Source organism: Pleuronectes platessa, chromosome 5, assembly GCF_947347685.1.
Source record: "Pleuronectes platessa chromosome 5, fPlePla1.1, whole genome shotgun sequence".
NCBI lineage: Eukaryota > Metazoa > Chordata > Actinopteri > Pleuronectiformes > Pleuronectidae > Pleuronectes > Pleuronectes platessa.
Window position 1 is genome coordinate 16,889,713 of NC_070630.1, and position 27,025 is coordinate 16,916,737.

At 44.2% G+C, this 27,025-nt stretch overlaps 1 protein-coding gene across 1 annotated transcript; it reads right to left on the reverse strand.

Moving 5' to 3' along the window:
* Positions 1-1,670: 1,670 nt before the first annotated feature.
* On the reverse strand, positions 1,671-11,631 carry fzd4 (frizzled class receptor 4). The gene is made up of 6 exons (XM_053423025.1): positions 11,362-11,631; positions 7,407-7,544; positions 6,838-7,224; positions 6,219-6,364; positions 5,423-5,670; positions 1,671-5,003 (listed from the first exon to the last, which is right to left on the reverse strand). Exons 1-6 carry the CDS (start codon positions 11,629-11,631, stop codon positions 4,585-4,587), a joined length of 1,608 nt encoding a protein of 535 aa, XP_053279000.1. The 3' UTR covers positions 1,671-4,584.
* Between the last annotated feature and the right edge of the window lie 15,394 nt (positions 11,632-27,025).

The window sequence follows — 27,025 nt, forward strand, 5'->3', positions numbered from 1 at the left end:
ATGTGTGTGAACGTGCCTGTTTGTGTATGACTTGTGAATATACGTGTGCATACATATGTGTGTGTGTGTGTGTGTTAGCGGAGCCACATCTGGAAACAGTAGAGCAGTAGATGCTGTCACTTTCTCTTTACCTCAGGCTTTTCACTGGGTTCTTAAGCAAACACTCAATTCACTCTCGGTAAATTACAGGAAAGCTATCTGAGCGGCAGACTTCGATATTTGGACTCTACCTCACTCTCTGTAGTGCACACACACACACATACACACACACACACACACACCCACACACACACACACACACACACATACACACACACACGCATGCCAAGAATTAATCAGTGTCTCCAGTTGCAATTTTACCCTTGCACTGGTAAATTACAGCGCAAAATGCATTAAGTGTAATTGCAAAACCAAATTACCACTCATTTAAATGGGAGAGTTGTGTGTCCATCTGCAAGTTTGTGTGTGCACGTGAGTGTTGGTTTGTATATGTGTGTGCGTGTGTGTGTGTGTGTGTGTGTGTTTGGAGGCTGTAAGTTCACATCTGATGAGATGTGATGTATGGTACAGTAATGTTTACACAGTATAATCGTCGTGTTTCCACTGTGGATTTAAAACAAATTTAGTGGTTTTGCAGAGTTTCTTATCCTGAACCAGAGTAACTGTTGTAAAGAAACACAAATCCGAGAGGGTCCCAGTTGTTTGTATGTGTGGATTTAACACAGGGCGATGAGTCCTTTAAACAGCTGTTAAAAAGCTGGTGAAGCATCTAAACATAATTTGCCTCATTGGACAAGAGAGGGCAGCATTGTTCAAATTAAGTGAACGGAACTGAGAGGACATAATGAAAAGTTTTAGATTGAAGGTATTAACTGGACCTATGATAGTTGTTGAATGACTCGCCCCAGGGTGGACTTAAGAGGCTTGGAAATACAACCATGTATATATATATATATATATATATATATATATATATATTGACCAGATTAGATTTGTAACATTTTGATACAGGTTAAAAACAGGGTTCATACACATTTTGACCAATGGATTTCCATGACTTTTCCATTACTTTTCAATAACTTTAAACCAAATTTCCATGACCGAACATTTTGTAAAATCTCGGTGTATACGCGAAAAAGTGACAAACTGTAGTATTTAAACTAACAATTAGAATTCCAAGGCATACAGTATACCTTAAATGACACAAACCCAAGTATGCCTGCTTATATTTTGAGCGTATTTCTTTAAAAGCATATGAATTATTTAAAACTCAGCGTAAATGAACGACATGAAAATATTAATCTAACAAATTTCCATGACTTTTCCAAAACATTTGGGAGATTAATTTTTCCATGACTTTTCCAGGCCTGGAAAAAACATTTTAAAATTCCATGACTTTCCCAGGTTTTTCATGACCTTACGAACCCTGTAAAAACTCCTTTAAGCCTTTAAACAAATAGTGTGACAATTTCTTTTTTATCTTGATCAATTAACTGCGATTGTCTGGCGATCTGTTCAGTGTGTACCCCCGCCTCTCACCTGGCTCCGGCCCCTAGATCCTCATGGCATGGATGGATAGATAATGTTTTTTGCCATAACACGCTTTTAACACACAGGCATTTTTCAATTGTGTCCCTCACTAAATAGAACACATGTACAATCACACACAGTTGGAAACCAAAAGCTTTTATTCATCTTCTGATACAAAAGTATTTTTTTTCTTTAAATAATAAACAAATGTTTTGCCATTTCTTATGAGGATAAATTAACAATTTCTTTCACAACTTCATCAAGACATTGAGTTTTCTACACTAACGAACAGTCTCCAGACCTTAAAGGCTTTTCGATCAACACCGGTGACCCTAACACTGATCCATGTGCGGGGCTTCTCAAAAGCACATTTACACAATCTGAATTACCAGTGGTTCTCCATCTTCGTTTGGCTGCTGGCGCACGCTCGCCGCGCTCCAAGGAACAACTGAACAGCGATTGTTTGGGAAACGTCACCTGGAGCTCGGTGCGATCATACCAGAGGAGACTGCCAAAACATTAAGACGGTTTCAGGGGGGAACTGCATTAGCTCAGAGGGCAGGTCGACAGAGGTTAACTTAATTCACGCAAACCCCATGTCATGTTTGTTTGACTTTGGGAACTTAATATGTGCCAAGGTACGCTGGTTTGAGAAAAATGGGGGGGGGTTCTATGTTTCACCAGAACCGCCCAAAACCCTCTTCGAATGCAATAAGGGTGAAGTTACATTTAAAATATTTGAGGAAAATTCATTTTCTGTGTCGTTCTGAATATTTCTGCTTAGAAAAGCCCATGACAGGCTGTTTGAGGCACTAAGTGGTTTCAGATGAGACGCGGAAAGGCAAAGCTCCAAATTATTCAAGCCCTTATACATAAAAATTACCCAGAAACCATTTCTTTACTCAGACGTACGAGGCGTAATGTCACACACCCTACACAGTTTACATTCAAAGCCTCATGGAAACACAAGAGCTTTGCTTTATAGATTGTCAGGCAAATATACGGCACGCAGGAGCAGTCAGAGATTGGCAAAGGCAGTGAGACTAGATCAGCCCACCTATTGTAACTCAGGTTTCCAGATAGTGAGAAGAACTGTGAGCTTAAAACGGAGTAAAAGCACGGCTAGAAATTCTAAACTGTAATGAACAATAATCTTTTACAGGGATTATTTGATTGTCTGGGAAATGAACCGCGACGCAGAAGACAGAGTTAAACAGAAACGAGTGCAGAAGACAGACATAGAAGCTGGTTCTCAATTCAATGCCTGCGTCATTTGGAGGCGGAACTTAAAGACTGTGTTGTTTCACAGCAATGAACAGTCGCACACATGTAAATACCAAAACAAAACAAGGGACATTAAATCATTCCCCTTGTGTCCAATAAAGGTGAGATGAGCTAATGCCACGGACCACTATTCACCGTAGACCAGGGCGTCTCATTTCGGTTCAGCTTCTGCGGTGGCTGGGTTAAGGGTTAACCGCCAAGGAGGAGGTCTCCATGTCCTCTGAAGGACGCAGCCCTTTGAGACACAGCTACAGATATACAAGCAGAACAGACGGTGCCAGATTCATCGTGAACTGAAGTGATTGAAAAGAAAAGAAAACACAAAGAAAAGCAGACGGCCAACGTTTGACAGTGATAGTGATCAGAACTTGGTCTCAAACGAGCTGTTGGATGAGATCCGTGGGAACTGGTCCCCGTGTGTCCACCTGCATGTGTCTGTGACGGCTCTATCCTGCTTCACAATGTGTCTTTTGGCGAGCGATTGTCTGATCACTTCTGAATTCTTTAACCTGCCTCAGATCCGATCTTTGGAAGGGGGGGGGGGGCAGAGGGAATAATTTCATTTCCTGGATTTCATGGTAATTTGCCGGTGTTTCCTGTACATGGTGCAGCGTTTCCAGGAAGTCTGCACACACACACACTTCACTGGAAGTTAGCTGAGCTTCTCACAGAGTGCTGAGGTCGCACGGGCCTACATCTCCCAGACGCTTCCACATTTATCGGTCTATATAAAAGGCACAGCTGGGGTCCTCCCAGGATTCATTGCAGTATGACTTCATATCAAGCTAAGACTTTACCTTAAATGTACATGACAGAGTATAGAGAAAACTGCCTTTGCCTTCATAGTATTTGTAAGAAAAGTGATATAATGAATGATCTTTTACACGTTTGAACAATAAACCACATCATTTTTTGTGTAGTAAATAATGAACAGATTTTCCCCCTGTTAATGGCTCTGTGCACTTTAATACACGTTATGATTTGTTATTTGTCCCGGTTAATGCACTTAAGACCCTTCACATATTGTATATAATTATAGTGCATTATTACAGCTTAGAGCTGGTTTCCCAAAATCATCAATAATACCTGTGATTTTGTATTGTACAAAAAGGTATAAATTGCAAACCTGTAGAGTATTGTTCCAATGTACAGGTTTTCTTGGCTTTTGGTCTGGTGTTTAATTGTCTTTAGTGATATTTGCATCGTTGAAGGGGCTTTCGAGGCAAACATCCGCCTCCATCTGTATAATATCTGCACCAGGACCCTCCAGTGTAAAATGTCAAACATTGCAGACCCTAGAAACACACAGTGACATAAGGGTGTACTGTTTGCAGCAGGTTCAGTCTCTTCTGCTGACAGCTCTGGAGGAAAGAGAGACAGAGGTAGACGTGGTGCCACACAGCTTATCCATGAGTCCGTTTTGCATATCCTTCTCTTCTGCCTTTTCCGTCTCTCTTTCTCCTTCCGCTGTTTTTTTAGCTTTTCTCCATCCCTCTGGCCAAATGAAGGCTAACAGAGGTAGAGAGGCTACTGCTGCTACTTGTGTGTGTAGCAGTCCTCCTCTTTAATCCTCCTTGACTCCAGAGGGAGTTATAAGGGGGTGAGACGTGCTTACGGACTCTTGGCGATCTCTTTTCCTGAGGCCATAACATCCAGTGGCTCTCTCGATTCTCTGACATCTCCATCCTTCATCAGGACAGACAGAGAAAGTTTTTGTCAGTGAGAGAGAAGCAGGTTGCCGATCCCTGTCCGTTCTCTCCTTCTGTCCCCTCACACCACCGTCTCGTTCCCTTTCCCCGGTTTGATCCAGCCCTCCCCCGGCGCCCGCTTGCCCGCTCGGCTTGCCCTGCTGTCCCTGAGCAGGCGGGTGGTGCAGCGTTGCCAGGTGTGGAAGGTCTTCGCCGACCAGATCCACATGCCCGACGTGATTCCTACGAGAAGCGACATGAAGATTCGAAGCATCTCTGATGCCACATATGAATCCCTGGGGTTGGCCCTGAAGTCCTCCCAGTGAGACAGCTGGTAGAGGTAGCAGCCAATGACGGTGGAGGCTGGGACCGTGTAGAGGACAGAAAACACTCCGATCTTCACCATCAAGCGCTCCAGCTTGTCTGTTTTGGCGCCGTCCTTCTGCAGGTTGGAGCGGATCTTGAATAGAGCCACCAGGCCAGCACAGATAAACAGAGTACCTGAGTTGCGGAAAGGAATAAGGCTCATCAGATATCAATACAGTCATATAAAAGCAAGAACTGTCTCTGAATTTATGAAGGACCAAGGTATCAACCTAAATCTGGGTCTAGAGATTTTAAACTAGGCCTACGATGGGCCTTGTCCATCTTTTAGTTTGCAGGAACCCAGCACATTGTGTAGCAGATCTAAATAAGAGGTTTTGATCTAAATTAGGTGGATAAAGGAATTAATTTTGCTTTATTTAACATTGCATTATAGGGCGTTTTTCATTGATTTATCAGAACAATTCATGGATCTCGATGAAGAAAGATCAGGCACATTAAGGGGGCTGATATATATGAGTGTGTGCAGGTTGAATGTAAGACAACTGCTGGGTCTTGGCAGAGGCAAACGATCCACTGAGTGACATTCTTGTTACCTATGAGAAGGTATGAGGCCAGGGGAGCCACCACAAAGCCTGTGAGCGCCTCCTGCTGCTGGTTGCCGACATAGCAGAGTCCGGTCAGGTCGTCTGCGTCCACCAGTCTCATTATGAGGATGACGATGGTTTTGACAGCTGGGATGGCCCACGCTGCTATGTGGAAGTAGGAGCTGTGCATCTCAATAGCCTCGTGGCCCCACTTCAGTCCAGCAGCCAAGAACCAGGTGAGCGTCAGGATCACCCACCTAGAAGAGGCCACGCACGCAGAACACAAGAATAGTTAGGGAGAGACAATTATCACAATATTGTACCTCTCATCATGGGAGCAAATTAAAGTGTGGCCTTACATCCTGTCAGGCAGACAACTGTAGTCCTCTGTTGTAAAAAGCTAATCAGGACACCAGATAGTCGTGGGTTACATAACAGGGTCGGGGTCATATTTTAGGAAAGTGAGGTCCTTGGGCTTTTCAGCTTATTGTCTTTCCATCAGAGAAGAGTGAAGAAAAACAGGAAAATGAGGGCAAAGTGAAAGGGAAGAAAAAAGTGCTGCTTCAGCACCGTGTTTCCACAACTGTGTCGTGCAGAACACACTTCTTTTTTTACAAAGGATGACTGTGTGTCTGTTTGTTTGTGTAAATTAATCCTTTGATATAGGCTAGTTGGACCTAAAAAGAAAGCAGAAGGCCAGTCTCTTGTTCAAACTGTTCCAGCAGAGTCTATGGACGGTGATCAAACTGAGAAAGAGAGTTGGAAAACTGATACAAATAGAAAGTGTGTGTTTGTTTGTACTAACCAGAGTGAGGAGGCCATGCCGAAGAAGTAGAGGAGGAGGAAGACGATAGCACAGCCGGTGCTCTTTAACCCTTCCTGTACTAGAATGGGCATTGCTGTGGTGTCCAGGTCGCAGGACACACGTTCCCTCCCCAGAATTAAACGAACCTATAAACCAAATGAGAGAACAAAATGAGTAGTTACAAAAAAATGCGAGATAAGCATTATCATGTAACTTGACTGAAAGTCTGTATTTAGTGATGGAAAAACGATCCTATCCCATCTTATTACTTGGACTCATTTGTCCACTGGTATCTGCATTTGCTATGGATTCGTCTCTATTTTGGCAGATTATAGACGCTGAAGCCTTTCTGCTTGATGTTGTGAAGTGCATCCAGCTTCTGGACATTGGTGCAGAATTATCCTCAAAAGTTTGTATTGGGTTTTTTTAAACCTTGAGAACAACAGTGATTCCGGTACTGTGTATAAAACCCCCACTGGCAAGACAGCGAGGCGAAACAGTTTTCAATGAGTTTGAGAAATGGAGCAGCAAACTCTTCTACTGGCAATTTGATAGGAGTCAATCGCCTCTTTAGCTGGCATACCCACGTTTGAGAAATGGTTTCATGTCAACAACTTACCAAATATGCAACACTGTACAGATTACAGCACATGGACAGGAAGATGATTGGCCGCTCGGGGTAGGAGAACCGCTGTGAATCCAACAGAAAGGTCAGGACCGTCAGGGTGGTGGAGAGGAAGCACAGCACGGCCCACACCGCCATCCACGCGTCCGTGAAGACTTTTGCGCCCCGTCGGTAGAGGCCGCTGTCGTAGCCGCACTGGAGGGCGCAGCTCTCCGTCTGTTTCAGCCAGGTGTACTGGTCCGGCGCAGTTCCCAGCGCCTGGCACTCCTCCTGGTGGGGAGGAAGACGCACCGGCGGGTAGGGGGAGTCCTCGTCACCCGGGCCCTCCATACACATGTGGTTGTGGTCGTTTTGAGGTGGGAAGAGGCTGCAGTTGAGCACCTAGAGGAAATGGGATGTGATGGCATTTTTAAGGCTGTGACAGATACTGAAACAGCTCTTTGAACTAATCTACATTTGTTTTGGGTGAATTTTGAAAAACAATTCCAAAAAGAATGCATTTTCTCTCCCTAAAGTAATATTTGTTTACACAGGCAGGATGTTCTTGTGACCATGTGACTCACCTCGGGCCATATGAAGCCAAACTCGTGGAGCACTGGGAGACATTTCCTCTTGACAGACAGACACATGCTACCACACGGACCAATGGGGATGGGCACCTTGTCTGTGCACATTGGCACATAGACTGAGCAAAGGAAGAACTGGAGAAAACAAGAGATAAAAGATTTCGTTAGACATTTTGATCTCACACAGAGCAAGTTTTGAGAGATGAAGCATCTACAAAAAACCGTTAAATAATGCAAATGGGTTGAAATACTCTAAGAATTATTATTTGGACCTGTTGGTACAACCCCTGTGGATAGGCAGTCTGAGTGTGGATATTCTGATATTAACACCTTCACAGAAGACCCAACGCAAGCTGATCAGACCCGCGTGTGTCCCATAGCCAATTACTGGACTTCCTTTTTGCTATTTTCTGCGGGATCAGTTATTGGACCAGGTGATATCCTTCCTTTAAAGCCATAGCTAATGACTAGGGATGGGAATTCTCAGGTAACTCACGATACAGCGATTCTGTGATAATCGATATATTGCAAGACAATCATATGACTAATTTTGAAGCTGAAGAAGAATACTAAAATGCCCCTACAGAGGTAAAGTGCAGGATTTCAGTTTGTATTCACTGGTGTCAGTTTCCCAGAGTTGGACACAAGCTGAGATGAAACAATGTACAAAAATTGGCGTGACGTCTTATCTTGGTCTGAAACAAACACACTGTAACTTGTGACCACAGTTGCCATCATGGTGAAATACGCTTCCCTCAGCAATCTCTCTTTTATTCAAGTAAGAGCTCTTTTTATTGGGCGACAGGGGAGAAAGAAACAGATGAGTGAGGCGCAGTGAGAGAGCAGTTTTCCGATATCACGTCACATTTCTCACATCTCACTGCTCTAACTTAAATCAAACTGTGAAGCAGAAGGAAAGTCGTGTCAATGGTGTAGTGCTTGTTAAAGAAGTGGAAACATTGCTGTGACTACCCCATGGACCAATTCTGCGTGGATTTGCATATAACCACTAACTGTCCCACTGCCCCCTCCTGCCTTTTCCTTTCAATAAGTTTCATCACCTACTTGAGTCGCAGCTCTCCATTTTCATTTCCGATAAAATAACCAAAACTTGAATCAAAACACGACGGCCAACACTAACCTGCTCCCAAGGTTACACACACACAACTCTGCGTCTTTAAAAACAATCTGTGGTCTTAACAACACCGAGGGCATGTGCCATGTAATGCTGTATAATCCCCCCCTCTAATCCAAGGCTCAGTTTTCTCTGTCCCATGGCAATGGTTTTGAAATAGATATCCAAGTCAGAGTTATAAAGATAGTGGACGATCCGAAGTGACATTTGACCATTTGAGGCCGTTGAGATGTGTGGGAAGGTGGACTGCAGGGGTTACTCAAGGTTGCGATTTCAAGTGATTTCATGCTTTTTGCAGTGAAATCTGTCTGAAGCTGCAGTGTAAAATTGTACCAAGCTCAAGATATGAAAATACTGAGAAAGAGGAATTACACTTCACTCTGCTATGTTTAGGTAAATGAGCCAAAAAATTGTTTCCAGGAGCTGGAGATGTGAGGATTTCAGGCTTTTTCAATTTCATACCAAAATATGTATTGGGCAATAAACAGAACAGAATGTTTTGGAGTTGCAGCCTTGATGCAGCGGTGGAGAAAACGCCTTCTCAAAATCGGCCTTCGAAAGTAGCCAAAACGAAACATGAACCCTTGGTTTGGTATAATGGCTGATAAATACACTCTGACTCTCTGTGAGAATTTATTGGCAGAGTAAACAAGTAAAAGTTGTGCGTGGATGTGCTTTTGAAATTATAGCCACGATCAATGACTTGTAAACAAATCACAGGAGTAGGGGGAGCTGAGCCAAATAAAAAAAAAGAGTTATCTGATGTCAAATTCTGTTCAAACTCCATATGTCACACCGCTCTGTGGTCAGTATCTGGGCTGCAGCACGGCTTTATCTCTGCAAACGGAGCAGACGAGCTGATCTGGAGTCAGTATCAGGTTTCTCACTGCAAAATAGAGAATCTCTGTTCCCAGGCTGAGACATATTTATTATAGTCATCCTGAGTAATTTGCCATTTGATTAAATTAGATGAACAAAGGTTGAGGCTAAACAAAGTTACCCTCTGTATGAGTGTGCGAGTTTATAAAAAGAGGAACAACTTCTGGTATGTCTTACAGTGAGTTATGTGTACCCTGCCCGCGACAGTAGTGTAACCCATTCTGGGTGTTTTCCCCCGACCGTTGGCAACCTGAGCGCTGTCACTTCACTGCTAAAAGCTGCTCTGGTTTCCAGTCAGGAAGCCTCCCATTAGAGCAAATGTTAGAGGATACGGTTTCCCTTTCCTCCCTCTTTAGCGTGCGTGTGTCTCTGTGTGTGTGTCTGGGTGTATGTGTGTGTGTGTGTGTGGGGAGGAGGGGCAGGGGGGGGCTTATCTTACAAGACAATTTTCAGCGGGACGGTTTGGTTTTAGGCTCCAGCTGCTCCTTTTCCTGTCTCATGCACATGTGCACAAATGTCAACCGTGTCCACTTAGCATGTCAAGATAATTTGTACCCGTTCCAAAGCACCTGTACGCACAAATAATTCACTAAAGAATGCCATTACTCAAACTGACGACACGGGAGGATTTTTGTATGCAGAGGTCTAGGTGTGACTTTTAATAAGGTGCATGAAAAGTCGTCAGAACACTTATAAAGTCAGAACAGTGAATTAAACTCATTAACACTGCTCCTGATATTTCCAAAGAAAATATAAGTTCCCCCTTCGTCCTACTTGTCATCACAAAAAGAGTCTGAAGTAAAAAAAAATAATCTCAGGCACAAGTAATAAGACCAATCTATTTTTTTCATACATGGTGCAAGAGGCACAACAAGCAGCATTTGTCTTAGCACACTGAGGGCACTATTGTTAACCAGAAGACAGTATATAGCCCCCGAGACTCAGCTGTTGCTGTGCGGGGCATGAACTCAGAATGTCAACAGACAGAGGGGGCATTTTCATTGAAATTAGCATGACAGCCTGGCACAACAGGAAGGAGGGAAGGCTGGGACCCCTCCACTTACATGGGAATCAAGAGATTTATATTGCACAAAGATGCTTTTGACATGTCACACGAGGAAGAGCATGGGTGTAAACAATAAAGTAAACATGGCTGAGTCCCATTTAACTGCTCCTGGTTTTGGGTTCTCGGGTTGTGCACGCTGGCTGAGTGTCACGGGGTCATCGTGTCTTACTGGGACACTTGACCACCTCAGCAACACCTGTGCTTATCCTTTTATGACATAATACAATGTTTGCTGGGAGCGAGGTTGTGTCCTCACCAGTGTCCGTTTGATTGTTTGTTTTCAAGATTACACAAAAACTACTGGATGGATTTCAAAGAAAGTTGGGGGAATGGCACAACGTGGGTCAGAGAAGAATCCCTTAAATGTGCGGGTCCAGGGAACTGATATGTGTGAGTGTGTGGATATTGGTGCCGCTCGGTTGTATGTAAGGGCGCTGTTGGGCCCTGGCAGAGGTGCAGATTCTACTTATCAATGACAGCAGCACAATAAAAAACTCTGTCATGTGCTCTGAACCCCCCCACCCCCCCTTCTCTCCCCCACACATATCAAATTCCTGGAAACTTAACCAAAACTTTAACCCAAACTAAAAAAACAAATGTCATCACCGTTGTGTCACCCTCAGGCCGACAAGTCCCCAGGTCATAAGCAATGCGGTCCCCGCAACATGGGCAACACCTCACCCACACACCCCCCCGACTCACCCACAAATAAAGTATCCAGACTCAGCTGTGCCTTTTTCGGACCAGGAGCACTGCTGCTAAATCTGTGCATGTGGGTTAAAGCGGTTCCCCCTTTAATGAGACACTGTCTGGTCTGCTCTATTCTAGTGTGGTGTCATGAGCACTGGCCGTGCAGCCCTGCGCGCCGGTACCTTGAGTTGGCTGGAGCAGCCGTACTGTATGAGCGGGGTGAACGTGGTCAGCTGCAGCTCGGCGTCCGACTGCAGCACGTTGCCGACCAAGTTGGGCATCTTGGTGACGTTGTACCCGAGCCCCTGGCACATGCTGATGCGGATCGGGTCGCAGGTCATCTCCTCCACCTCGTCGCCGAATGCCCGCACCACGCCGAGCGGGGCGGCCACCAGCAGCAGCAGGAGGAGGAGGTGGGCAGCCCCGGCGAGCGACACCATCGTCCCGGGCATGGTGTGGCTGTGCGCACCGCGACGCTTCGGAGCGAGTGGCTGTCCTCAGGGGATGTCGGAATATTTCCTCACACGCAAAGTTGTGTTAAGTCTCCCTGGAAACCCTCGGCGCGTGTTTACAGTCCGGGCTCGCGCGCGTGTGTGTGTGTGTGCGTAGGTCCGTGGGTTGTTTTGGGGGATATCCACTTCAACAGGTTAAAAACATCCCAAGAAAACTGCAGGGAGACACTGCGAGGTCCGTGCGTAAAACCCAAAGTCGCGTGTTTTCAGTTAAAGAGAAGCCGCGTAAACAACAACATCTGGATACGTCCCGCGGTCCTCGGTGTGTTGTTTCCCGTTAGTGAGTCCGTGTGGAGCCGCGCGGCGCAGGGACGAGGGTGTGCGCGCTGCGGTGTGTTTGCGCCTCTACCGCTGCTACGCGTCCGACTCCAAACTTTATTGTGTCTGTGAGGAGAGACGATGGTGCCAGTCCAGAGGAGAGCCGACCAATCCGGGCGCGGGAGTAGGGTGTCCCTGACCAACCCCTGACCAGGAGGGCGGGATCCGAGAGAAAAAATAGAACAGCGAGTCTCCTCTCTTCCCCTCTACCCCGTCTCCTTCCCTTCAGCTCTCCTCCGTCTCCTTTCCTCTGGCATCCTTTTTTTATTTTTCTTGCCTTATTTCCCTCACGGTGCCTTCTTTCCTCTGCCCTTACCACCCTCCCCTCCCCGTCAGCTTTTCCCCTATCCCTACCTCTTGTGTCTTTTTCTTTTCTTTCCTCCTTTTCATGTCCTTGCTTCCTCTCTCCTTCACTTCAGCTCCTATCTCCTTTTTGCTTGCATCCTTTGTTTTTCTTTCCTCATTTCACTCTCTCCGCCTTCCCTCCTCTCCTCCACTGCTTTTCCTCCTGCAGAGAAAATCAGCAAGCGCTCCCCAACTAATTCTGACAATATGCAGAGCCTGTATTTATATGGGGTGATGTGGCCTTACATATATTTTTATTGGCTGTATTTTTAGAAAAGAACCATCTGAAAAGTGGATTTTTCTGTGTGTGTCTCTCGTTGTGTGTTTGCATGCGAGTGTGTGTTTATTTTATATTTAAAGTCCTCTAATGGTCTTTTAAGGCCGTCTGGAACCTCACCACAGGTTCCACTCCCCTTCTCTAAAAGGCCCGTCAGCTCTAACTGCTCGTGACATTGTAATTGAAAGTAGGGCTTTAAGTGATGCTGAAGCATTGGAAGTCTGTTTTGCATTGCAATGCACTCACATACTGGACAGGTTTTACTTGTGGCACCCGGCAGAAGGTTTCTCTTTTATAGCGTTGATTTAGCAGTGAAGAGTGTTGTTGTGGCTTTTTTCTGTGTCGCAAAAATGGACTTGGGTGAGAAGGTGCTGGGATTTGCTGCAGATATTTAGACGGAGAAGCAGATTTGGAAATCTTTTTTTTTAGAAGACTAAAGTGTCCGCGTGGTGTAATCAAGCTCCGCAGACCTTCTCAAACACCACGTATGCCTGAGCCCATGTTATAGCACCTGGAGTTTTAATGAAACAAGATTGGAATGGCAGTTATCACGTCTTGCAAATTTGTATCCAGTCTTCCTGACATCAAACTATTTGTCTTCTTCAGTATTATTTATTTAAATTTTGAGCGTGTGACCCTTTGCCCCAGCTGGATTTGGGTGAGATAACGGACCTTGTGTTGACATTCCACACATGGTCCAGAAACACACACACACAAAAACACACACACACACACACACAGTAAGGGAATATGGGCCCTTTTTAAATCTCAAACTAAATCTAAACAAACATAAGAAATCAACACATGAAGAGGTTGAGGTAGACAAGAACATTCCCATTCAAAACTAGAACAACACTTATAGTCCAATAGTCCTCTTTAATTCATCATGCTTGACCAAATTACACACACTCATAAATATCAGTTCCCTAAACGTGCCTGATCTCACAATGATCTGACCTGGATCCACCCCAGCCTTTGATTGGTTCTTACCCGACCAACTCTACATCCTTCTACAGAGTTTTGAGGGAAACTTTCCAGGAATCTTACCAACAAACAAACCATACAACAAACAAACACACAAACTGATAGGAGGGAAAACGTAACACCTCAAAATGGAAAAATTCAGATGCCGTCTACGAAATGAACTTATTTTAAACATGAACCTCCTTGAGCACCAGATTTAGTTTTTAACCAGACGTGTTTCATATCTGAGTCTTGTTGGCTGTTCTCTTTGTGCCGCTGAGTTCCCCCCCCCCCCCCCCCCCTGGATTATACTATGATGTTTGGGCGAATCCAGTGTGACAATTGATTGGCAGCAGCATTGACCTCTCCACCCAGCCTACCCTACCCCCTACTGCCAACACACACACACACTTCTCTGCTCCCACACACATTCGCATACACACCATCCCCCCTCTCTGCTGCTCTTTGGCTGAACCTGGGGTTAAGACCTGAAGTAATTAGCACTGAGCTGAAACAATAGACTGTGCCCTGCAGCTGATGACTATCATGGGGCGGGGCCTGGTTTGTGTGTGAAAGTGTGTGTGTGTGTGTGTGTGTGTGTGTGTAAAAGGAGGTGCATGGATCAGAACATGAAATTGAGACCCCATGTCAGACTTGCACTGAACTCCGGACTCTGAAAGTTTAGAATGTCAGAGTTAGTTGCTCTGGACATTTTCTTAACTCTCCCTGCCAGCCCCTGATTGAAATATCTGAGTTAGCCCATGTGAGGCTAAATCCATTCTACTACGTTTTTTCTTCCACTCGAGCGATCTTGGTCCAACGCGGGTAAACCCACTAATAAAAGGCGGTTGATTCCTTTCCCACTAACAGTAGAGGAGTTTGTGTTGCACCGGAGACTGAGGCCCTCTCTTCACCCGGTTGTCACAGAAGTGAATACATATTAAATCCATTCCCACTGCCGACAAAAAACCCAGATGCTAGCGGGTATTAGTGGGTTGTTCGACCAGTGGCAAAAGGGCTCAACACATGACGGATAGAAAACTTAAAAAAAACAACAACAATACAAATATTTCAGAATGAAAAAGAGAGCCTTACACATAGAAGATGTAAACAAAAAGGTTAACTTGGAAAGGCAACAGGATCCGAGAGCTTTTGACCAAAAGGGGAGACACCGCAAAGTGTCCAGCTCCACCCTCACCTGAATGTGTCTGACTCAGACAATCTTCTGCTGCGCTCTACGTGAAAGGCGAAAAACCGCATCTGGACATTTTGCGGAGATCCTATCTGACAATGACTTGAGAATCAGGCCCGAGCTTACCCAAATGACTTCAGCACAAAGCAGGGAAGAAGAAAAAAAGTTCCCGTGACCAATTGCTGGCATCATTGTGGCGACACCTAATCAGATCAGTTAATCAATCTTGAATAGATAAAGAGAGGACGAGTGAGGCTGACGGAGAGAAAGTGAGCGTGAGGTGAGCGCAGTGGCACATTATCAGCCCAGGCCACCAGCACACTGTGTGCCCTCTGTTTACATTTACAATGGAGTGTGAATAGCGGGGGTGAGCAGACAACGTGTTGGAACTGACAAACTAATGACCATCACACTGAGTGGATAATGACCACAGTTACCCTTTAAGCCATAAAACCACTGGGTTAATAACCAAACAGGCTTCCCATAAAAATTTTCTCGCCTCAATTGACACTTGGCTGGTAATCACAGTCGATGGAGAGAGAGTTTTAAATCTGCATGTAGCTAAATCTAAAGTGTATTATTTTAACTCTGGTGCTGGTTTTCATGAATCCACAAGGAGAGTAATTTCTGGATATCCTGCTTCTATGCACAATCCATATTCTCACAAAGGCTACATCCACATTACTGTGTTTCCATTTGAAACATCAACTCCACATAGGGAAACGCCTGGCATCCACACTGCTTTTTTTTTTTTAAAGCCACTCGATTGGAGACATTTGGAATCGCTGCTGGCTCCATTTAAGTTTGAAAACTCTGGGGCTGCATTAATTCTGGACAGGCAAAAACGGAGATGTTTGGAATCGACGACAGAGACAATCGCACACTGCTTTGTTATCGGGTCTTTTCTTATCAGGTTCTTATCGCTTGACCCCCTTCCAGAAGAAAACAAGCAACATTTGCCTCAGCTACGGGTGCATAACGCAACAAGTACAGTTAATTACAATGTTTGCTGACCCTGTTGTCTTTCAGCCCCGTTCACACCTGGATTTAACATGTGGATTTGTGATCCGACAGCTCTGAGTGCATGTGTTCACACCTGGCATTAAAATGTGGCCCCACATGAGGCTCATGATCAGGTCGAAGATCGGAACTTACTTTCAGCGCTACATGCAAATAAACACGGACATCATTTCTGCTCGCAAAGACGCAATGCATACTGGGAATCAGATCCCCAAACCCACATGTTAACACCAGGTTTGAACAGGTTCTTTGCTAACATCTGATGTGCAGTTAAATTCTGCATTTTACAATGATACAACTGTTTACATGTGTCGAAGGCCAGCGATTGTTGGATGGAAATCAAAGCTGATTAAGAGCCCAACATAGCTCATGTTCTTACTTTGAAAAACATCATTTTCAAATGAAATTTTACTAGAATGGATGTAGCCCTGAATATAACATGTCTGCCTCCTCATAAGAAATCAATTTAATTCTGTGGTGCTGGTTTTCATGAATCCACAAGGAGTGTAATTTCTCTATGCACAAACCTTTTTCTGACTAAGCCACCAATCAGCTGAAGGAGGAAATCAGTCTGCCAGTACACGGGTTAGTGCAAGCATTATATAAACATTTATGTTGAGTAGTTAATTGTTGGTGACTGTAGGGAGAACACACTGCGAGGGTGGGCCGTGAGTACCCAGTCAAAATGTATTTGGAGCTTTATGTGGATATACTTGGAAGTGGGAGGTTGAGGAGGGTTTTGGAATTTCATCCGTGCATGTCACTGATGGTGGCATGATGATAACGTACTCATGTGCACGCTATCTCCCATCATTCACTATCAGGTCTACAGAGTATAACTTTGCTGCAACCTATACATTTTGCTGCCTCTATATTTCACAACTGAAAAACAGCTTATGCAATAGAAGATTAGATCTGCCTATTAAACGCCTGAAGTCTGTGTGTGAGAGTTGGTCCTGCACTGCCTGATTCCCACTGCTGTTGGCCGAGCAAAAACTGGTCAGAGCTTTCTCATTATCTATGCCACACAGTTTTCCTTCAACACAACATTCATGTGATTCTTTTTTTTGTGTGTGTGTCAGTGCCAGCAGGACTAACTTGACGGTGTGGTTTTCCTTCCCACATTACCCACCCTGGCTAACATTTTGATGGTTTAATGCTAAAGAGCCCGGCCTTTGGAAGGACATGTGCCCTGACTGGCCTGGGATCAAACCTCCCTGGAGTCTTAACCTCCTTAATCTGCACCCTGCTTCACTGCCACCTTTGTTACTTCCACAGTAACAAAAAGAGTACATGTGCCGAATTTTACGCACCACATGAGACAGACTGGTTGAATAAAATAAAGTAAGTAAAGACCACTTTAATCAATTCAGCTTTAATCCTCGTCTTCTGTCTACTAATTCAAGAAATCTCTGTCTGTCTGTGGCTCGCATATCTTGAGAACCGTTAATCTTATCAGCTTCACACTCGGCATGCATATTGGTCAACACCCGAGGAAGTGCAGTGTTAAATTTGGTGTGATTTGGACACATGATACGTCCAATAATATATTAATATACTTTCTTTGCCAATAGTGTCTTGTAGTCAGTGCAGACAGGCCGAGTAAAATATGTTTTCTACTACGATCGACTACAGTGATGGTTGGACACATACATGTCTGTCCCACCAGATCATTTGATAGGAAAATAAATTTAATTTCACCATATGGAACTGACACAGACGTTCGTGGGTGCTGTTCTCTGTCATGGCAACAACATTCAATGAGTAAGTTATTCTTTAGCCTTTTGTCTATGCGTAAAACCACAGTGTTTCATATTGTTGCTGCAGTGCTTTATATCGAGATTAAGTACAGAGCTTTTATTTTGAAAAGTTATGAACTTGGGTCTGAAGATTGTGTGAATTGCTGAACAGATCTCTGAAAGAGTCAACGACAGCTGTGAAGCCCTGTGGAGCTAAAATCAGCCGCGGCACCAGTGTGGGAAGGCCACCTGCATCTGTCCCTAATGATTTAATGCCAACGGTTCAAAATTAATATCTAACAGTACTGCGACTGTTTAACGTTACAAACTAAATAAGCTTGATAGAGGCGGTGGTCTAGTGGCAGAAACTTGGACTATGGGCAGAAAAGGTCTCTGGTTCGTCTCTGGTTCGACTCCACGGAGAAACACCAAAAAGACGAACCTGGATTGATCTGTCCAAAAATCCAAGAGGATTCTCCCTACCCTGTCTAGTGGCCCTGAGCAAGGCACCTTACTCCCCCAACATCTGCTCCCCGGGCGCCGTACATGGCTGCTCACTGCTCTGTGTGTCCTGCACCAGATGGGTTAAAAGCAGAGGTTAAATTTCCCTACCTGCATGAGTGTGCCTGTGCATGTGTTTGGGACAAATAAATGCATCTTAATCTTTATTTGTTTCATAAAATGTATACAAAGAAAACTGAAGTTCGAATGAATCAGGGAAGTTTTAATCGTTTTGATTTAAGCGGAAGATCAAATTCATCCACTCTGTCCTTAACAAAACCTTCACAAGCGCCACTAAAACACGAGTATAACTCTTAATTTAAAGAGTGGGGTTCTCTTACATGTGGACCCGTTCTCCTCCTTAATGAAAACCTAAACATGTGAGCTTGGCCACATCCTTGTTATGACCAACTTGGTCTTGCTGTGGGAATGTAACTATTCTAACCTTTCAGTTTGGCAGGCCGAGTGAAAGGCAGTACCCTGAGGACAGAAAGAGAGACACAAGTGTGTATCAGTCAGCAGATAGCATCTTATGGCTCTGAGCCCGATCCCCCTAGCCCTTGAAGCGTGGTATTAATAGGCCTGCCAACTCCTTGGAATGATGCGGGTGTGCAGAAGTGTAAATGTCCTGGAGAGTGGGTCTGAAGGTGTGCGGCTTTACTTCCATGAATGAGGTATTTTTCAAACCTTCTGAGTATGTGAATGCAGGTGTTTGAGTAATGGGGGGGGGGGATTCTGCAGGTGATCTATCCCCTCTGGGACAACAGGCCTGCTATAGATCCACACACATCCTGACACTATTTCTTTCACTCTTCCCCATCACTCTCTCGTACCTCCACGATCTGGTCTCCGACTCCACCTCTTCCTGCTCGGCATTTTGTTATCTCCTTCACGGTTTGTCTGCTAGATTGTTGGTTTCGTTTGTTAGCAGGATTAAGCAAAAACTCCTATGCCGTTTTTTTTACCACCCTGGGTGGAGGGATGGTGCCTGGGCCTGAAATTAGTATTTTTTATTGTAGGTCTAAGAACTAGACAATCATGTGTGGGATCGTTCCTTCTTGGCGGAGGTATGGACTCTACTGAGAGCCTCTCTAGTTTGTGTGGCTGCGGTCGTGTGCTGTCAAGCAAATAATCACAACATTTGTTGCCCCAGTGCCACCGTGTAAGGGAACACTATTGTTTCCTTATCCATCAGAATTAAGCTCAATCAGCAGTTACTTTAATAGAAAAGTCTGATAAAGTGCAACACCTGCCCAGGTCAACTTCTTTTTAAACAGTCTATGGTGTTAACATGCTTGATAAGTCACTGTTGAGACTGAACTAGTTTAATGATGTAAGTTCTGATATTGGCTCCATCATCCATCCATCCATCCATGCATCCTAAGCTGCATGTCTTTGGACGGTGGGAAGAAGTCAGAGTACCTAGCAAACCAAGGCCGCAGCCAGTTTAGAGCCTTCTTGCTCTGGGGCAGCAGTGGAAATTCCTGCACCACTGAGCCGCTCTCATCTTAATTAAATAACACAAATGAATTCGCTTCGATAAAATGAACACAGTGAGTGTTGGTTATTATTCTTTGTGTATGTGCAGCTTCTCTTCAGAGGCAGGAAATGTACTTGCAGTTTCTTTTCAGAAGAAGGTACAGGGCTCATGTTCATTGTAATAAAGTAATACTCTATGTCAATATTGTTTTATTATTATTATTGTTTAATAATCCTACTGGCTTTCACCCATTTATAAAATCTTATTGAGGCATCATATCTGGGGATATCACAGAGAATACACAAAAACAACAGAATCCTCCCTGTTAAGTCCTGGCCTCCCTCTCTCTCTCTCTCTCTCTCTCTCTCTCTCTCTCTCTCTCTCTCTCTCTCTCTCTCTCAACCACAATCAGCGGCTCGTGCTCCCATCGTATGCACTAAATACTGCATAACCAGATAATAAAAATCATCTGGACCTCTTGTTTGTTTTAGTTGCTCAATTGTGGTCGCGCACCACTTCCACTCTATAAAAGGATATTTATGAATGGTTTCAGATGGAACCTCTTATAAGGGAGCTCTCGGAATTCAGTTTTCATATATTTTTAACCGCAGACTGATGGGAAAAAACTCCCCAAGCAGTTCGGCTGTGTAGATAACATCCCACACAAAAATATCCCCAGTAACTTCAGCATAATGAAACGGTCATCAGTGGCAGGACACCCCCCTGCACCAGGAACTGTCTTGTCTATTCATTTTTTTTGTATTCCATTAAGCACTGTTTTGGAGCGGTGCTTGGTTTGGTGACAGGGAACAGACCTCTGATGGATGGTTCCTGTCCGTGGCTGTAAATCGGCCTCTTGTTGGAGGGTTAACCCCCGTCACCCCTGCTCGTCTGTAACGTCACACTCCCCTCTCGCAGCCCAGGGCAGCTGAAGAGCTCTTCCCAGAAATCATCATGAGCAGGTGGTAGCGGTCCAGTTGGGATGTGGACGGATGTGATTGCCTCCACAATTGGTCCCCATCGCCCTGGATATTTGCGTGGGTGAGAATTTGGCTCGCAGAGGGAAAAATATGAACATAAAATAATCTCCCATCTGCAGCGGCAGCTGAAGGCAGCTTCCTGCGATTAGAGATGAGCAGCCATATCTGTGCAGAGAACATGAGAGCAGAGGTCAACTGAGTGGGCGGGGCAAACTAATTAGGAAGCTGTTTGGGCTGCAAAAATGTGCTTCTATGTGCTGTGACTGTTCCTTCAGAGTCATTACACACACTTAATCAGCAGGGAAATTCATCATGTAACAGTTAGAGCATTAAGAGTTCTCCTCCTCCTGCTCTTGACCTTCTCCAGACACAGCTGTTTCTCTTCTCCTCTGGCTGGTGACTGGGACAACTCATATTAATGCGCTGTAACTAAGTAACCACATAATATGGATCTCCGTGGCCCTGCTCGCCAACTGATTTATCTCCATGCTAGTGGGTGGGTGCGCCGGCATTCACTATAGGTCTGTGCAGTATTTCATAAACGAATACATGCCTTTTATGCTCTATAGCGCCTGAGAGGTACTGGATCAGATTTGTTACTGCCGTGAATTATTCAGTGGCAGCTGAGCCTCCGGGGATTAAGTGGAATACCTGCATACATTTGTTTGGCAACTAAGTGAATTTTAATAACAATCCCAGAGTAGCAGGGAATTGCTAGCAGGGAATAATTGTTTCACAGTATGGGATTTTGTATGGGAAGTCTGAGTGCCTGTTACAGTTTGTATAAGTGTTTTTCCAAAATATGTATTTTCACTGTACGCGGCACGACGTCAAGATACTGCACTGTTTCATGATGGTGTGAATAACTGACAAGAAGGATTACCTCCTGACAGACAACTTCTGGGAACCACTTTAGCACGAGTGTGTGCGTGCTTGTGCATGCATATGTGTGTGTGTGTGTGTGTGTGTGTGTGTGTCCTTGGAGCGTAACTCATCCATGGATTCTGCGGATCCACCGTCACACCATCAAATGAGAATGTCGAGCTCGCCAATGTTTGCCTGTTCGCGCACATGCACGCACACTGTGCATTTGCAGCATCAAGTGTGAGTGTGTAGTTTATGCAAGTGTTGTCTGGTTGGAGAATCGAGGACATGAACAGTATTTAAATTCTCTGTTGTTTTTCCAGGAGGCGGGAGAAATATGTGATAAGAAAGTGTGAATGTGCACAATGAAGTGGAAATGTTCTGTCAACTGCTGTGTTGAGAAGGTGACGGGCCGACATCCAACGTGCAGCTGTGCGTAGAGGGGGGAGAGCAGTTGGGGAGAGAGAGTGAGCAAAGGAGCGAGTGATTTACAGTACACGGAGAAGGGAGGTGGGCGCTCTGTTTTTCCAACTCTGTGAGAAATATGCGGCGAGGAAAGAGGGAGAGACTTCTTCAGAGAGATATATGGAGCTGGAGAGAGACGGGACATATAAAGAAACACAAGGCGAGAGCAAAGACGAGATTCATCAAATCATCTCTATGTGATCTGACTGGAAGAGTAACCTTTAAAAAGTCAAGAAAACAAATCCTTGTTTTCCACGTTGTGAGATCTGTTTGTGTGCTGCTTTCAACTGCAAGAACGCCATCATCATCCGTTTCTCCTTCAGTTTGTTATTCATAGACCCCTGCGCTGACTTCCTTGGCACCTGTCTCCTCCCCGTCTTGTTGCTCCACTCCCTGAAATAGAACTTGTGTCTCCAGAGGGAGAGTAAGGACTGGCCCTGCCGTGGGAATACAGACAAACACACACACATACATACACACATACACACACATTAGTAATATAATCACAGTTCAGCTAACCAAAAAGTAAAAAGGGCAAGTGTACGGCCTGTTTGAAGCTAATGTTTCATCAAGCATTTACCATATACTGTTCTAAGAAAACTAAAAGTGCTGAATTTCAACTTATCGGAGTCGAAACTGACTTATTGAACAGAAGCCAAAGTCAAATCCTGTGATGCAGGAAGTTCACAATGAAATCTTGAAACGTCTCCATGATCTTCCTCTCACCTCAAATTTTCTACCGGATTGAAAAGCATTCTATCTCCTGATGCAGAAATACTTTTATGGAATTATTGAATCTGCCATAGAGATTGAGTGGATTTATCATTGAGAGATTAGACCAGCAAACAGGTCCAAGCATCCAGTGCATGTCCGAACTGAAGAAGCATCTTATAGAGACAAACCTAGAGGACATGGTCATTGGTTCATTTGAATGCACACAGGCTGAGGTGGTCTCCTGCAGTGAACATTGAGTGAACTAAATTATTTGCAACTCAATCTGCATCAGACTATAATGCTGTATATTGTGCTTCGTTTCATCCCTTTCATTGTGTTCACATTGTATTTACTGTAGTTTTTGTTCACACACCAAGTTTTGACCGACGGCACAGTTCATAAAATCTGAGGCCACATACTATGAGACCAAGAATAAGAGTTAAGAAACCGTGTGCATAGATTTCTAGAGTCCTCACAACTTCACAGGAGCTCTGGACTGTTGATGTAATGGGTCATTTTGTTTGCCAACATTCACACATTGCCAAATCAAGCACATTTCTATTGCATTGCACTTGTTGTATAAAAGGCAAAGAAGCTTAAACTCATTCCCACATTGTTTTTTTTGCCTCATTTTGGAGAAAAGGTCAAAATGTGAGAACAAATCCAGTGAAACTGTAAGATAAATAGTTTTGGGTGGACACAAATCTGTGAAATGTATTTCACAGAGAGACAAAAGTGAAACTGCTGATTGTGGTACTTTTTGTTCTCAGTGTTTGCTTGGAGTCATCACCTCATTGGACTATTTCATAATTTTCAGAGAAAAGACTTTGGCAGTTCATATTTTCATAAAATCTCTTTCCTTGGCTAATAATCTGTAATTTTATTGTCTCTGTGAGACTGCCTTCCTACTTTCCACTGTCCTTGACTGCTTGGACTGATTCCATTACTTTGAAGGAAGCCGGAGCAACTAAAGAAACACACGCAAACACAGGTAGAAGGTAAAAGAAAAACAAAAACCACTGCACCACCGGGCTCCGAAAACTACATGTCTACTTTTCGAGTTCATTGATTTGTTATTCATTAGAGAAAGAATCACATGAACCAACCACAACATGAGCCATACCAAATGTCTCTCTGGCTAGCCACGCTTTCCAGCTTCTCCCAGGGATCCTGAAGTGTTCCTAGGCCAGATACCAAAGGGTCTCCTCTCGGCTAGGCGTGCCGTATAAAACTCCAGCAGAAGGCCTTCAGGACGCGTCCGATGCTCGAACCCTTAACTCTCCCCCTCCGACATGAAGGAGCAGTGGTTCTACTCCGAGCTTCCTCCGGTTGATGAAGGCCTAGTCTAGCCAGCCGATGGAGAAAACTCATTTCGGCCACTTGTATTTGTGACATCAATCTTCTTTTGGTCACCATCCAGAGCTTGTGACCATTGGTGAGGGTCGGTATGTAGATCGACCGGTTCATTGAAAAGCTTTGCCTTCCGGCTCAGCTCCGTCTTCACCACAACGGTCCTGCACAACGCCCGCATCACTCCCGATGCCGACCCACTTGTCAGTTTGAGTACATTTATAACATACAAACTGAATAATATGATTTTATGGATCTGTTTAGAGCCCAGTGTGAGAAGCTTCTGAATGCTGCACAGAACTGGACTGACAGGCTGGGTGGTGTCCTGTGACTTTATCACATCTCTCTAAAAACACTCTGAGAGAGACAGGGTCAGCTGGGGGTGTGTGTGTGAGAGAGAGAGAGAGAGAGAGAGAGAGAGAGAGAGAGAGAGGGGGACAGAGAAAAAACTCTGGAATTGAAACATAAAACCAAAGGAGAGGGCAGCCCAAACATTTAAAGTGGGGTTTAAAATCAGGTTTTCCGACAGTGATTGTTGATGCTCACTACATAGCCTAATGTGCATATTTTACACTCACTGAATGTGTTAGTGTGTGTGCACGTGCACTGTTTCAGTGGAATTGTTATATGTGAATGCACACAGGGAGTGCAGGAAGACTGTGTTTGTCTTGAAATGCACAACAAAAAACAAACCACACACTCACAACACACATGCACATGCTCGATGTTTGATATTTGGTTTGTCTGCTGGACACTCCCCTCCCTCAGTCTCACATACACACACAATTTTCATTCAACAGTCGGATTCCTGTTTTCTTGCCGCTCATTCAGAGAGTCTAGACGAGAATAGCCTCAAAACAATGCATGTACACATCCACACACACACACACACACACACGCACATATACACACGTAAATCCCAATCTCTATTATACAAAAAATATATTCGTCTCAAAGCACTGTTTATTTCCCATTTTTTAGAAACACAGATAATTACAAATACTCAGAATCCAGAGTTATGTGTACGTCTGTTCTTTTTGTATGTTTGGTTCATATGCTCCTGTGTACAGTGTGAGCTAGTGTAGGTGTTGAGTTTTGATACCAGATGTGGGTTTACAGTCACACGTCATCTAGCATATGGTGTGTGTGTGTGTGCTGGGAAAGTGTTTTATACAAATGGCTTATTCATGTTTGTTGCATCAGTGGGCGCCCGTCGTAGCATTCTCACCATACCAAGTCCTCACAGTCCGATTGGGGTTTGACTTGTGTGTCTGTATGTGTGTGTTTGCGTGTGTGTGTGTTTTAAGTGTCCATGTGTCCCATCTTTGTCTCACGACTTCGAGACTAACCACAGACAGTGGCTGACAGACATAATCTACATGAATGCACACACACACACACACGAGCACATGCACAGACTGGAAGACAAATGGACCTTGCTGACACACAGACAGAGATGTGGACAAGCTGCTTTTCCGTTTGAATGCTCAGCCAAACCACAAGCCACAATTACACTTGTCCCTGTCTGTTCCAGTGCAGCAGAGATAGAGTGCTGTGCCTTCACTGTGCTGCTGGAAGATGGCAGCGATGAAGATGACGATGACAAAAGCCTGGTTGTGTCCTTACAAAGTCATTATTAAGCAGGAAAGACACAAGGATGTTTTGTTGTGGTTTTCATTTGACAATCACAATAAATCAAATTTGTTTTATGACATTTAGGATGTTGCTTTTGGTGCTGACAGATTTTTCCAGATTCATAACATTCCATCTCTTATTCGATACAGTCTTTTAAAAGTTGCAGTGTTCAGTGAGAAATAAAATCAGTCAAAGCATTCTGACATTTCCCCCCCTCTTTTTCTAGATAAGTGTTCATAACACAGCGAGGAGCCTGTGAGGAATGTGTTACGGGGCATTTTTCACGGACATGCTTTATTGTGCTGTTGACTCCTGCCACAGTTTCCTGAAATTCATAGCAAACATCTCAACTCTTTGCAGGAACAACAACAACACAGGTGTGAAGTAGTTTAAGGGTGGCAAGATAAAATGTACACATCACATATAAGTATAACTTTTTTAGGAATTTTAGGAACTTGAAGTGGAATGTGCACAAAGAGGATCACATGATTCATACTGGATTCGTTCGATGATCCCCAAAAAACACAGCTTCTTTACCATTGTTTTTTTCCCTCCATTTCTGATCATCGTATAACTGTTAAAAAAATACACAAAAGTAACATTTTATCAGGTTGACTCTTGTGTCGTCCTTTGCTGGATGTGTGTCAGTCCACAATTAAATCAATCATTATAATCATGACAATAACTTGTATTTACAAGAGAAGGAAATAGTTTTAGATCATCAGCAGTAAACTACAAAAACTACATCTATTACATTTGACCTATTAAAGATTGTAGGCCAATGTTAAATGGTGAAATATGTGAATGGACACACATTTATAAAAAAAATGAAAAAAAAATGCAGTGAGATTAAAACTATTAATCTTGTGTCTTGACAGTGAGTCCGCCTCCCCCTTTTCCTTCCAGTTTATTTTTTTTCTTTCATTCTATTTCTCTCAGGGTGTGCGACCCCTGACCCAGATGAGGTCACTCGCGACAAGTCATCATCTTGTTTTCCTGGCTGCTGTCAACAGACCCCATGAATTTATATGTTTCCACATCCTCCTCCTTTTGCTTCCAAGGGAACAGGGGGTTCAAGAATATGCATTTCAGGATGTAACGTTTTCTGTACACAGTCAGTCAGTGTGTGTGTGTGTGTGCGTGTGCGTGCGTGTGTGTGCGTGTGTGCGCGTTTCAGTGTGTGTCAAGAGGGATTTTTGGCCACAGATGTCAAAGTCATTCCTGTGCTGTTTCTTTCCTTACAACTTATTGCCTCTTTATTTGTCTTTCCTCTTCTCATTCTTGTCTCCTTCTCATTTCTCCATTCTCCATCTTTCTCTCTCTTTTATTCTACTCTTCTTTTCTACGTGTCTGTGTGTGTTTGGCCTTTCCCCCCTCTCATATTTCCATTACCACGCCTGTGTGTGCTTATTCATCTCTGTTCTTAACTGTTATCTTATCATTAACCTTTCTCTTTCTTGCTCTCCCTATTTTTTCCATCCCTCCCTTCAA

Excerpts from the sequence above, each read along its gene's own strand:
- fzd4 (XM_053423025.1), bottom strand. The coding sequence starts at position 11,631 with ATGCCCGGGACGATGGTGTCGCTCGCCGGGGCTGCCCACCTCCTCCTC. Across the intron at positions 5,671-6,218 it reads GGCATGGCCTCCTCACTCTG|GTGGGTGATCCTGACGCTCA; the intron begins GTTAGTACAAAC and ends GGCCTCTTCTAG. Across the intron at positions 5,004-5,422 it reads GGCCTCATACCTTCTCATAG|GTACTCTGTTTATCTGTGCT; the intron begins GTAACAAGAATG and ends TCCGCAACTCAG.